This window comes from Saccostrea cucullata, unplaced genomic scaffold (genome assembly GCF_032062105.1).
Source record: "Saccostrea cucullata isolate Sc308-1 unplaced genomic scaffold, CSIRO_AGI_Scuc_v1 ctg4277, whole genome shotgun sequence".
NCBI lineage: Eukaryota > Metazoa > Mollusca > Bivalvia > Ostreida > Ostreidae > Saccostrea > Saccostrea cuccullata.
In genome coordinates this window covers 1-14,907 of record NW_026939044.1, presented here as the reverse complement: position 1 = coordinate 14,907, position 14,907 = coordinate 1, and the positions used below count along the sequence as shown (strand labels likewise).

Below are 14,907 nucleotides of genomic sequence, written 5' to 3'. Positions count from 1 at the left end.
TTTATTTCAGCGTTAGGAACGTATATTTCACATTGTACACATTACATATCGTATCTAGCCCATTAACACTAAAGCAGTGAAACGTAAATAAAGTTTTTTAAGATTGACACTGAATTGCAACGTACTACTACGTGAGAGTCCAAGTAGTTTTTTGCATTTCATGTATCCTTATTTCAGAATGGTTTAATCAAACGCTCAGCTGTCTCCATAAGCCCCTACTCGTGAAATGTCGGAGTTGACATAGACAGCCGCCATCTTGGGCCCGCTTCAGATTTTCAAATATTAATATCTAGAGTTCAGATTAACCAATATTAAAACTACTTATATAGTAAGTATCAATAGAAGTGTCTCTATTAATATTCCAAAAATAAATGAAAAATATTGAAAAACAAAGAAAGTTGAAAATTTAGACTTTTTGAATTGGCTTTCGGTAGCGACAGGAAGTACTGACGACGAACGAAAAGTTGCGTCCTGGAAAGTATTGATCATCATCTATAAACTCTGAAAGTTTCACATTGATATCGTTTACCGTTTTTGAGTTTAATCGTGGACAAAATGGCGTTTTAAAATCAGGAAAATGGTCCAAAACTTGGCACCAGAGAGGAATTTCCAAAAACTGTCTTGGAACTTTCAAGAGTATCTTACAACACATCTTTCCTGAAAATTTCATGTAATTCTATCCAGTAGTTGTCGAGAAATCGTGTCAGAAAAATAATAATAATAATAATAATAAGAAACAGAGCAATAACTATAAGGTCTTCCGTGAAGACGGAAGACCTTAATAACTAAATATTATAAATGATGTTATGATTTTTAATATTAACAAGTAACAATAAAGTTATTGTTAATTCACACAAAAAAATTAAATTAAACACAGCATGTTAAAAAACTTAAATGCTTTTTTTAGCCAAAGAGAAGATTGACCTTATCAAGCGGTCAGTTAAACAGACAGGTGGTGGACCAGCACCTCCCCCCTTGACATCTGCAGAGGAGGCATTGGCCAATTCACTGGACGGGAGGCCAGTAGTTGAAGGGATAGATGGAGGGATAGATACAGATGGTACTGACATGCATAAATCTATCACATGTTATCAAATACAAATTTGTCTAAATTATCAGTTTAATAGGTAGTTTCATTATACATGTATCATCAACACTTTTCAGCCATTGAAGAAAGCAGTCCTGCTCCATGCAGTTCATTGTCGGATGCACCTACATGTAGTGCTACACCTCAAGTGTCCGAAAAAAACATCATGAAGAGTAAGTGCCTCAATCGTGTAGTACTAAAGTGAAATGAAGTATGGATACACAAATTTATCTCATAAGTGTGGATGATACTACCCGTTGGATAAACCTAGATGCTATATCCACGGGTAGATGCTTTATCAATAGCACCTCTGGTTTGACACAACCCCTCGCCTCAAGATTTATTGAAACTTTTATTTGTGAAAATTCTTTCCCTTAAGTTTACTGTAGACATACTTTTTTCCACGGGGTCATAATATCGCGGAATCTCAATGTCTGTTTAATCCGTGGTTAGGAAATTACGCAGATTTTTTTTTTTTGACTACCGTATATACATACTTGCTTATAAGTCGGTTTTTTGGGAGTCTGGTCCAAAACTCTGTGTCCGACCTATAGGCGAGCTATAAAAAGAATGGTATTATATGAGGTCAGTCCATCTGAAATATTAGCTTATTCAATACAACCGACTTATAAGCGAGTATATACGGTATATGCCTTACATTCATATTGGTACACTTGGACAAATTTACGCGGAAAATTTTTAGCCGCGTACATAGCGCACATGGAAAAATTGGAGTACTTCTACACTAACAGTATTTTCACGATCCCTTAGTCCTTAAAATTTTCAGTTTGAACAATATCTACCCTGTATTTTCTTTCAAGGCATTTCAACATCAAAATTGCTACATCATTAAGGCGCAGATCCAGAGGGGGGAGGGGGGGGGTTAGACGATGACTTTTAATGTTTCAATACTTCAAACCTTTGACTTTTCATACCACTTTAATACAAATTCGCATTTACCGGGGGGGGGGGTCTGCGTTTTCCGAGGGGGGTGTCCAAGTTAACTTTTTTCTTGCTTTTGTATATTAATTTAATAACCTTGCAAATTCCAGGGGGGGGGGGGGGTCCTGACCCCCCAGACCCATCCCTCTAGATCTGCGCATGTCATTAAGTTATATGTCATCAATTTGAATTAGAAATCATTCATGTAGTTTCACAGGGGAAAACGTAAAGTTTTGTTAAAAGGAAAGTTGTATGAGATAAATAGAACATCTATAATTGTGTGATTTGATATTGGCTTTATCCAAGAATTATGTTATGTGTATATGATCGAGAGGCTTGCTAAGTGAATATACACTATTTTATCGAGTTGGATAAAGCCAATATCATATCACACAATTATAGATATCCTCTATACATCTACCAGTAGTTTTTTGTAAACTAGTTCATGTTGTTTTATCTACTGTGGCTAGAACAAGCATATTGAATTTAGTTTAGTTACATGTATGATAGAGAGTGTTGTAGTATACATGTATGTAAATTTAGGGCGATTGATCTGAATATGCTAGTATAAGCACCTTTATATTAGGCGAAATAATCTTTGTTTGCAGTTGCCCACCTGTAATTTTTTGGTTGGCAAAAGACAAAAAAATTAGTTTTCAAATTTCTGTCAAATTAACAAAAATAGTCCTACTAAACATAAATAAGATCCACTTGATATAAATTTCCTTGATTGATATATTAAAAAACAAAAATCAAAATTAAAAAAGGAGTTTCAATATCCGAAAAAAAAACTAGAAGCTTAAAGAAATGATACAAGATAGCTGTAAAAACAATATGGGGTATGGTGCTTTTTCAGTGGGTTGTTAGAGTACTGCAAACAAATATTTTTTTTTTATATTAGGCCATTCCAAGTTTTTTCTATGTTTAGCGTCCACCCATTTTACAAAATCCTACCTACCTATTCAAAAAAATCCCAAAAAAACACACAGACCAAAAAAGACGCTAAATAGAGAAAAAACTTGGAATGGCCTTAGGCCATAACTATTTTGCAAATATACTAATGCTTTTGTTTATGACAATGCAGAAACAAGGCCGGGAACATGTTCAGAAGTAGACAAATTATTGGCCGAAAACCTTAAAATGGACAAGCAAAGACTGGAGTTAGAGGTTCTGAAGCTGAGAAAAGAAACTGAAAAACTTTCGGAGGAGATTGCCTATTTTAATTGCCTATTTCAATGTTAAGAAATTATTTTATTTATCAATTAAAACTGCAAACAGAGTTCCAGATTCCTATTGCTGAGCCTGAAATGTAGATTACCTAGTATTGACATAGATCCCCCCCTCTCTCTTCAAATGATTAAAACATAAAGGCATGAATTAAATTATGCAGCTAGAATTTATTAAACATGTACTATGAATAAATATACAATGTACATGCATTAATATGACACTGAATAGGCCTTTCAACTAATTTTTCATGTTGCACATTTGGTAAAAAACATTGCATAGATAGATTTATAGGTACATGAAATTATCGATAATAACTTATGCATACATTTAATTACACCATTAAAAAGTTTAATTATTTATAATTGACTTTTCCGATGTTGTGTTTTAAGGATAGGTAACTCAGGTGCGAAAAATGACCAACTAAGTGCCGATTTATGAGTTATCGTTTATAGGAATGACATATAGGCTGCTTCAGAATTGGTATTGTTATGTACACAAAAGGGTTCCTTACATTGTTTTGTACACAATAGTGTTCACCATGAGAAAGAGGTTTGCCTTCACTCTACCTGAAATAACAGGGTCAAATGAATGGGTAACAGACTATATTCAATATTTTTAACTCTCTTTGACGATTATTATGAAGAAGAAAATTTAATGTCATGTTTTTTGATTTTTAATTATATGTAGTGAAATGGTGTCCGCAACTATACAGTAAAGAAGTTTAACATTGGTGCTAAATTTTAAAACCACTGGATTCTACTGAGAGCAAAGAAATCCTTAGTAAATGCTAAAAACTGCCTTGCGTGTAAACAGTTAGAAACCCCGAGTCTGCTCTCAACATGTTTTAATAGTGAGTTATCGTTCATAAAACTGACCCCTAGCGGCAATTGAAAGGCCTACACTGAAGTATTACATACATGTACATGTATACTGTACAAATAATTTTATTGACACACACAATAACAATAATAGCTTAAAATATTACCTAAGATCCTTTTCCACATTGTTATGTATAAAAATTAACATGTCATAATTCATTTTGATTTGGTAATTACTTAGATTTTTCAAATATTGACAACTTTGCAGAAAATTTGAAATTTGTACATATTCAACTGTGACCTAGTTAGAGTGATCTGCCCTTATAAGTAAGATTAAAGAAATTGTTAAAAAACAATTTCTGTTAGTGTCTAGAGCTTCCTTAATCAAAATTCATACTTTTACAATTTTTTAATTCACATATATAAGAAAATAGAACATATAAGATCAAAGTATAACAGTATAAGTATGTGTGAAAAGATGAAATTGTCATTCTTTACATTGTGATGAAAAATACTGGGTGTATACAAAACATATAATGCTGTTTTTGTATAATAGCTGTAATTTTATGAAAAGGTTGCCTTATATTCTGTGTTGGATACAGATGCAAAATGATTTTGCAAAACATTTATTGGATAAGTAAAGTGTTACAATGATTTTATATATATTACACTGACTTATTTTCAGAAAAAGTGACAGTGGTGATGTTCACATAATTAAATAAATTCTTTATTGATCACAAAATTTAGACTTTTCTTATTTTTTTCTAAATGATATGGATATTTGTACAAGTGTAATAATTTTTAGCTCACCCGAGCTTTCTGATCACCCATTGTCCGTCGTCCATCTAGATGTTCGTCCGTCAGTCTGTCTTCTGGCCATCTGTCTTAACTTCTCACATTTTCAACTTCTTTTCAGGAACCGCTGGGTCAATTTTAACGAAACTTTATACAAAGCATCCTTGGGTAAAGGGGGTTTTAAATTGTTAAAATAAAGGGCCAAGTCACAAGGAGAGACCAGAAGTCTCTGTCGAGACTGAAGCTCTACTGGTTTGAACTAGGAAGAGAAAAGTACTTAAGCAGCTGGGATTTGAAACTTTACAACAGCAATAAATAGAATAATGATCGTTGATAAAGTCTCTTTATGTTCTTAGTGTAATCTACTTGTGTGCCAAGTTATATTGAAATCAGACCAAAACTGTAGGAGGAGTAGCATTTTGAAGCAATTTTACAGACATTTCTATTTTTAGTAACCACGGCAACACAGTTCATCAAAATTAAAATTCGATACACAGAATTATGTATCTTAGTGTAGTCTACTTGTGTGCCAAGTTATACTGAAATCAGACCAAAACTGTAGGAGGAGTAGCATTTTGAAAGAATTTCACAGAAATTTCTATTTTTAGTAACCACGGCAACACCGTTCATCGAAATCAGAAACCGATACACAAATTTATGTATCTTAGTGTATTTTACTTGTATGCCATGCTATACTGAAATCAGACCAAAACTAGGAGGAGTAGCATTTTGAAAGAATTTCACAGAAATTTCTATTTTTAGTAACCACGGCAACACCGTTCATCGAAATCAAAAACCGATACACAGAATTATGTATCTTAGTGTATTCTACTCGTGTGCCAAGCTATACTGAAATCAGACCAAAACTGTAGGAGGAGTAGCATTTTGAAAGAATTTCACAGAAATTTCTATTTTTAGTAACCACGGCAACACCGTTCATCGAAATCAAAAACCGATACACAGATTTATGTATCTTAGTGTAGTCTACTCATGTGCCAAGTTACATTGAAATTAGACCAAAACTGTAGGAGGAGTAGCATTTTGAAAAATTGTTTACAGACAGACGGACGGACGCCGGACGCATTACTATCGCATAAGCTCTTCTGGTCTCTGACAAGTAGAGCTAATAATCAAGAAAAGACAAATATATGGTTAGGTCATCAAAAAATATTCTTCTCAAGAACCAGGGGCCACAATAGGGAATCCAAGTTTTACATTGAAAAAATTTAGTGGAAGCATCCTCAGGTAGTATACATGTAGGATGCATATTAAGTGGGCATATTTCCATTCTTGAGAAAAATACTACAATATTATTAATACACCAGTAAATACTTAGAAGATATGTATACATGTAATATACATGGAGCGGCCTGATTTCCGCCCCCGATAAATATACTCCATCTGATCATTGAAAATGTGAGAAGTTAAGACAGATGGCCAGAAGACAGACTGACGGACGAACATCTAGATGGACGACGGACAATGGGTGATCAGAACAGATCAGATCAGAACAGATCAGATCATGTACTAGGTTAAAGTTTTTGTGGACAAACAGAGAGGCAGACAGACAGTTGGACATGACAAAAACTATATACCCCCGAAACTTTGTTTACAAAGGCATAAAAGTGCAATTACTACCATCCTCCTTGGCCTTAGACACAGTTAGTAAATTATACTTTAACGTGCACATGCACTGTTGTATCAAATGTGTACAAATTCAAAAGAAATTATTTACAATGTGATTCCTCATAAACATTCCATCATTTCTTCCTTGGAAGCGCACACCATCGTCATTAACTGGATTTAAATATCCATCCCCGTTCGGCATCACGTCACCTCTCTGGATTCCTATGTTATGAAGGGCAACGCAGGCTGTAATATAAATGGCTGCCTGTGGGGGCTCTGTTGCCATTTCTGGAAGCGACGCTTCAAGACGCCAAAGGTCTGCTCAATTAATACTCGCGTCCTGCACAATGACTGGTTGAAATTCTGCTCTGCATTAGTCGTTGTATTCAGTATTGGGGTCATCAGGAATCTCCTGCATGGATATCCTGAATCCCCCAATAGTAGCCCATCATGCTGACCTAAAATACAATTAAATTAATTCAATGTTTTTTTTTTTTTAAATCTAAATTATTACATGTATCCTTATTTTCATTTATTTTAAAAACAAATTGGTCATTTTCTTAAACAAGAGGCCCAAGGGCCTTGAATGGCTCTTCTGATGAATCGTACAATCTGTCACATACTTCTTTTTGAAGTCTTCAGCTCTTATTAATAAGTATCCAAAGACCCAAGATGCATCAACTGACAAAGTTTGATGATCAAAAGCTAGGCCTTAAAATGTCCAAAATATATTGTCTCAAAATCAATTTGAAAACAAATGCCTCAAAATTATAAAAGAAGGTCACTGTGACCTATTTTTGAGTTAACATGATGTAAAGCCCTAAGATTCACCAGTCGTACAAGATTTGATGATCCTTAACTTTATAGTACACAAAATATTAATTAACAAATTTATTTAGTGTAAATTTTGGTCAACTTTGAAGTGACTTTGAGACCACGCCCTTTGCCCCAGGGTAATTTGTTTAAGAGTCCCAATGCTAGTTTTAGTTTATTAATGGTTAATTTTTTTTACTACTTCCACAATAAAAGCTTTATGTACCCCTTGGGCTAAGGATACCCTGTTACAAAGTTGACAATAATTGGCCAGCAATTGAGGGGTTCTTGAGTTATGGTCTAAAAAGTTCACCACACACAGCACAAATTTTAATGGCCATAGTATATTATACATGTAGCTCTTTGAGCCTTTGGCTCAGAAGAGCTAATAAAATTCAAAAGATCTTATAAATTTGGAGACCTTAGGAACAGATTGGACTTATTTTATAATTATAACTAATAAGCTGTTGCACTTGGTCAGTTCAGAAATTCACACCGTCATGTAGTAACATTTATTGTTTCGACCTGTTAATGGATAGATATCTATTACAATAAATAACAGTTTGTTGTAATTATACAATTCTCATTATTATTAACAGTCATTTTTAAATATTAAATAACTCACACATTGACGGGCTAAATACATGACATTGTTTCGCCGTTGAGGAGTCCGTGCATCTCAAACCGGATATTACTTACGAAATAATAAAGTCCGAAACGATACGGACGGAATGTACAATTCCGAAACGTACACTCCCCCCACCATTTGTCCAGGGATATGAAAAAGTTCACATGTTCACAGTTTACATTTACACCTGTTCTTCAACTGGAAGAATCACAACTAATCGTCGAACTGATCTGCAAACCACCGTATCTGGACAACCACAATATTTAGGATCTTGGTTCAAATTTTTGTATCTAAGTTTTACATCCCGAACTTTTCCATCACTTCCTGGGTTTGCCTCCAAAACTTGTGCCAGTTTCCATTGACCACGCACATTATTTGAATCTTGAACAAGTACAATGTCACCATTTTGAATGTTTCTCCTTTCATGATGCCATTTCTGTCTTATAACAAGGGTATGAAAGAAATCTCGTGTCCATCTTCTCCAAAATGTATTCACCACACGCTGAACAAATTTCCATCTTATTCTGGGGTCCTTGCAATCATCCCAGTCTCCTACAGGGACTCTGGTGCTTGCCCGACCTAACAATAGATCGTTCGGACAAAGGTATGTACCTTCAGTAGGGTCGCAATTTTTTGTACCAATGGGACGTTCATTTAGTAGATTGGAAACTTCAAAGAGAACTGTTTGTAACTCTGAAAATGTCATAATTGCTGACCCAAGGGCAGACTCAATATAAATTTTTGTTGAACGAATAAGCGACTCGCTGCAACCATTTTCCCAGGGTGCGTCCGCTGATTTTGTTGTCTGCCAATCCATGCCTCTAGCTTTCCCAAAATTCTTGATATCTTCCCAATCCCAAGTATGTACAACTTTTTGTAATTCTTTCCCGGCAGCAATTAGTTGAGTACCTGCATCAGAAATCATTTTTCTGGGATATCCTCTGATGGAAACAAAACGTCGTAGTACCATAAGGAAACTGCCCATGTCATATCCTTCTGCTACATCAATATATACTGCTCTTGAAACTAAGCAATTAAACAAGACACCATAACCTTTCCCATGGGTCCTCTTCTTAACTGTGTCCTTGATTACAAGAGGTCCAAACAAATCAACAGCACACATGTAGAAGGGAGGGGTCGGTTTAAGTCTTGTCTCTGGCATTGGACCCATCTGTTGACCTTGCATTGATTTGAATTTTCTTCTACATATTACACACCTAAATTTAATTCTGCTTATAATGTTTTTTACTTTACAGTACGGTCAACGCGGATTAAGCATTAAAGCGCCCTCCCCCGCGGTGTTTTGATCCTTTCCGCGATACACCCCCGCGGTTATTTCATAGGTATCCAAAATCTGCTTCGGATCTTTGCTAGAGTAACGTCTATTCCTGCATGATCTTCATTGTGTATTGCTTTCACTACATATTCTGTAAATACATGATTTGTAGGAAGAAGTGCAAATGTGGTCTGATTCCAGGTTTCTTCAATCCATTTACTCATTCTTTGTCCAACTGTAATAATTCCATCCTTTGTTCGTTCAGGGCCAAGACGTCGAAACCTCTGCATAACATTGTTTGGTAGGTCCATTTGAGCATGTAAAATCCAAGCCTTTTCAGCCTCTCTTATAACTTCAGCTGTCACATTTTTAAGAATCTTCTTGAATGAGTGCACCTTGAATATAAGTTGCAAAATACCAGTGAGTCTATATAGCTTATTCAAGGATGAGATTCTCGTGGTGTCTATCAATTCCAGTATCCGAGTCGAGGATTCCTTTGGCTTCACTTCAATATTTTCTGTCAACACACTGTGCACCAATGAATCCGGAATTTCTAAAACATCAACAGTTTGTTTCATTGGCCACTTTTCAATAGGATAGTGTAAGAATTCTGGTCCTTTCTGCCACCTTGAATCATTGTTTAATATGCTGGGATGTGTAATCCTTGTTGTAAGATCCGCAGGATTTTGATCAGAAGGAATCCAAAACCATTCAGCCTTTTGTGTCTTTGATTGAATCTCGGCTATCCTATTGGCGACAAATGTACCAAAACCGTAACTTTCCTTTTGAATTTGGGCACGGACAATTGCAGAATCAGTAAGATGAATTACTCTCTGAAATGTAAAAGTCATGCTTTCCACAATTTTTTCCCTTATTCTAGCTGACAGCACAGCACCGCAAAGCTCAAGCCTTGGAATGGAAAGTTGCTTAACTGGCGCAATCCGATTTTTTGCAAAAATTAATCTGACGTCATAAGTGTCTCAAGCAGTCTCCCATCTTATGTATGCACACGCTCCAAAAGCAAGATTGCTGCCGTCAGAAAAAAGCACCAAGACCGGATTTCCAAAGACATTAGTTGGTTTTAAACATCTGGGAATGCACAGGGATTCTAACTGAAAGAGTCCATTGAAAAATTCTATCCATTGTTGTCTCATTTCTGCGGATAAAGGTTTATCCCACACTTCAGACTTACTCTGGTTTCCTTGGCATAAATTTCTTATGAGAGATTTTGCACTAAGAGTGTAAGGAACGATCAGTCCTAAAGGGTCATACACTCCTGCAACTTGGCTGAGTACTATTCTTCTTGTCAAAATTTCAGGAATTTCCTCCAACTTATTGGTTGATTTCTCTTCATGGCTTTTATGCTTTGTTTTCTTGGAGAAGTTCAATCGCACTTTAAATGTAAATACATCATCAACAGGTTTCCACACTAGTCCCAACACCTTTTCTGATTCTGTATTTATTATGTTGATTTCATTAATTTCCTGATGATGGTCTCCTGATATAATCCAATGCTTTATGTGAAAGCCACCAAAGTCCAATACTTGATTGATATCCTTAGCCAATTGCAATACATTTTCAAATGTGGAATCTGATGCTAAAATGTCATCAACATAGCTGTTGTTTTTTATAACACTAGCAGCCTTTGGGTAAACATCTTCCAGCATTTCAGCTGTTTTATTGAGAGCTATAATAGCTATAGCACCACTGGGGCGATCTCCAAATGGAACACTGGTCAGCACATAATGATCTGGTGGTCTGTCAATTTCACAATTTCTCCATAAAAATCTGTGCGTATGCTGATCTTCAATGGAAAGATGAATCGAGTTATACATTTTGGAGATATCGCCTACAAGACCAACCTGATTTTCTCGAAACTTCAACAAGATGGAAAGAAGGTCATTTAAAACTTTTGGTCCTTTAGCCCAGTAGTCATTAATAACATGACCCATATAGGAAGCAGAAGAGTTGAACACAATTCGAAGAGGTGTGGATGATGATTCTGGTTTTAAAACCTCATGATGTGGAAGATAGTGCACAGGTCCTTTGTATGAAGTAACTTCCTCTGGTGATAATTTTCTAGCAGCCTTTCTCTGCACCATGTCATCTATCTGTTTTTGATATTCCTGAGTGTGTTCATCGCCAGTTTTTTTCAGTCGTTGTTCCGTTGACCGTAAACGGCCTATAGCAGCTTTTATGTTATTAGGCAGTTCTGAAGGATTCCGTTTCCATGGGTAATTTATGGTCCAGCATTTGTTGGCATCATCATGCTTTAATCCAGTCTCAATCATGTTCAGTTCATGCTCCTCTTCAATGGTGTAATGTCCTGAACCAACAACACAATGTCCACATCGACACCCTCCACATCTTGGTTGACAGTAGGTTCCTAAGCTTTCAATGTCTAGAAAACTATCAAACTGATCTTTTAGCGATTTAGTATTCATGATATGCATGGAATTTAATTCACTTCCCGACAAATGATTGATACAAAACGAGTTTGGCATTGCGGATACTTTAATCAGAGAATGACTTCCCCTCACACAATAACCAAATTGATTTTTCATCAGTTGAAGATTCCCGACGCCGTCAACTCTTGTGGGTAAAAGAACGCTACAGTCTGATCCAATCAGTAAATCAACCTCTCCACATGGTCTGTAGATATCAGAGTCTGTAATTCCAATAAATAATTGTGCTATTCCACTGACATCTACCTTGCCTGCATTTGTTGTAATTTGCTCCATACCGTATCCCTTAATTTGCCAGGTATTGCCATCCTTGTCTGTCAAGGGGATTATATATTCTTTGCTATGTAGTTGTTCCATAACATTTCCCACCTTCGTGATACTGAGGGTTACATCTTTTCCTTGTAAATTAAGTTTCCTTGCTGCACGATGTGAAATTAACGAAATATTTGATCCTGGATCCCACAAAGTTGATAGCGAAATATCCTTACACTTAACTTCACTGATCATAAGTAGGACATCTTCTCCAGGTTCTTTGCTATTAACAATTCTCACAATGTTAGCAACATTTCCCTCTTGACCTTCTTGATGCAGTGACGAGTGATGTAATTTTCCAGTATGTTCACATCCTTTCTTTTGAGGACAGTATTTCGAGATAAGTCCTGTTTTTAGACAAACAGCCTCGATTTTTTCTGAGTAAGTCCATTTTGGCACCAACGTCCTTTCCGTTGAAATTCCAACACTGAGAAATATCATGTGTATCACTGTTATGGTACCAGCTACTCCTTTGTGATGGCGAGGGTCGACTAAATCTTGGTAGATTTTGATTTGTTTGATGTCCTTGACGAACAATTTCATTGATGCTTGCTAGGCCGTCTACAACCTTTTGGAGGACTTCTTGATTGTGCTTCATCTGAACACTTAGTTGATCAACTGGAGAATGTGAATTTGTCTCTGCTACATGGTGGATTCTTGCTTTGGAGTTATTCCTTATTTCTGATTGCATGTATTCCATGGCATTCTTTTCTTCTAACAGAAATTCAAGTAATGGAAGAAATATCTCTAATTTCCCAGCGTGTTTTTTCTTTTGCAAAACCCATTCTCTCTTTTGTACAGGGGGTAGAATTTTTTCGATTTCGCTTACCATTGTCGCCGTATTCATCTCTCTCTCCATTTTCATTCGTTTCAAATCTAAATAACATCGTTTAATCACTTCTACACTATTTATAAAGCTGATATGGTCCCCATCGGCTATGACCTTGAGCTTCTGGATGTCACTCAAAATTGAATCTGTTAGTTTCTCTGGTCTGCCATACTTTAACTGCAGTCTGTGCCACATTTCTTCGTAATCATTATCCACTCCTTGAATAACCTTTAATGCCTCTCCGTGTAAGCACTTTTTCAGAGCGAATGGGTCTAAGCCATACGATGGTACCATAATACATTCATAGTCTCTTTTGAAACTTGGGTATTCCCGTATTGCACCGCTAAATGAAGGTGCATCAAGTTTTTTAACTTTAACTGTTTCCTTTTTTGTTTTTGTCTCTAATTCTTTTTGTTTAATCTTTTCTGCTAATCTTGTCACATGTAAACGGCAGTCACATAATTCACTGTACATTTTGTCCATGTCTTTATCAACATTTTCATGTTCACTTGCTTGTAATTCATTTTCTAGATCTAAAAGTTCTACATATTCTGCATGACTTCTTTCTAAATCATTATAGGACGTTTCTAGATCACCAAGAATATTTTGTAGTACACCATGGTCCTCCATATAACCTAATTCTCTAAATCTGTTGTATATTCTATAAAACTTGCCCTTTTGCGTTGAACGTCGACGCTTCTTGCCCTGTAGCTCAGGATCTTTCGACTCTTCGGGTGGCGGCATGTTCCCTGTGTGTCGAAATGTTGCACTTGGTCAGTTCAGAAATTCACACCGTCATGTAGTAACATTTATTGTTTCGACCTGTTAATGGATAGATATCTATTACAATAAATAACAGTTTGTTGTAATTATACAATTCTCATTATTATTAACAGTCATTTTTAAATATTAAATAACTCATACATTGACGGGCTAAATACATGACATTGTTTCGCCGTTGAGGAGTCCGTGCATCTCAAACCGGATATTACTTACGAAATAATAAAGTCCGAAACGATACGGACGGAATGTACAATTCCGAAACGTACATAAGCAATTGGTTTTGATCACTTTTCACACTGAATATCAGTTCTCCTAAAAAAGACATGTAAAAGTTATAACTATCTGTTAGGAGCAAATATTTCAATCTTGGGAATTGAGGCACATTATTTGTTATTTAATGAAAAAAAGGAGGAATCTCACCATTTTCAAACTTTGCACACAGTGCTGATTGTCGGAACACCCTGCTGTCATGAACAGATCCAGGCCAGTTTGCAATGCAACTTGTTATCTTAAATGTGTGGTCACAGCACATCTGTATATTAATTAAAGTGTAAGGGAATTTCACAATGGACAAAAATTTAATTTATTAACAATATAAGTATATATAGTACATTATGTTCCTGAAATGTGTATGAAAATAAAAATCTAGTAAATCAAGTCAAAATGAAATGATTTCAGATGTACCAAGATACTGTATTACTTTATTGGTCAGTAAGCATATGATAAGCATTATGACTTATAGGTAACTACATGTATATTCTTCTTTATTTCTTCTTTTTTTCAAAAATAAGTTTCTAAAGGATATAATATTATACAACTCTTACATTTTTGAATTGAATGCATTATTTTTCTGTTTATTCATTTAAAATTTCCTTATCATAAAAGATTAAATGACTTTCCAATAATCTCATTAGTTCCAGATGATCAAACTAGACTCATACTTTTACCTGCACATTCAAAGAATGATAGCCTTTTCTGTTGACATAATCTGCTTCATTCAGTTTTGGCTTCCTAATTCTTATCTGAGTGCCATCCAAGCATCCAAGGACATTTGGAAAACCTAAATTTCATTAGAATAACGAATACATGTGTCACACTCACTGGCCTCTCTAGATAACTTAATAATTAATGCAATTATTTAACATCAAATAATAATTAAGCTCTGTAATATATACTATATATTGTATTTATAAAATATTAATTATACAATACAAAAAATTTCAAATTTGATAAATAATTTTCTTTTTCTTGTGTTATTATTGTATATCACTAAAGTATTCAAAATTATATAGAGTCCCTGTTC

At 35.4% G+C, this 14,907-nt stretch overlaps 2 protein-coding genes across 2 annotated transcripts; one reads left to right on the top strand and one right to left on the bottom strand.

Annotated features, from left to right (window-relative positions):
* The first annotated feature begins 894 nt into the window (after nt 1-894).
* LOC134252154 (uncharacterized) lies at nt 895-3,271 on the top strand. The gene is made up of 3 exons (XM_062734591.1): nt 895-1,060; nt 1,165-1,260; nt 3,114-3,271. Exons 1-3 carry the CDS (start codon nt 895-897, stop codon nt 3,269-3,271), a joined length of 420 nt encoding a protein of 139 aa, XP_062590575.1.
* A 3,449-nt stretch (nt 3,272-6,720) lies between these two features.
* Nucleotides 6,721-14,664, bottom strand: LOC134252157 (putative nuclease HARBI1; the record flags this gene model as incomplete). Its single annotated transcript, XM_062734593.1, has 3 exons — nt 6,721-6,956; nt 14,025-14,136; nt 14,552-14,664. Coding segments are annotated over 3 exons (461 nt in total), but the record flags the coding sequence as incomplete, so codon positions are not given.
* Between the last annotated feature and the right edge of the window lie 243 nt (nt 14,665-14,907).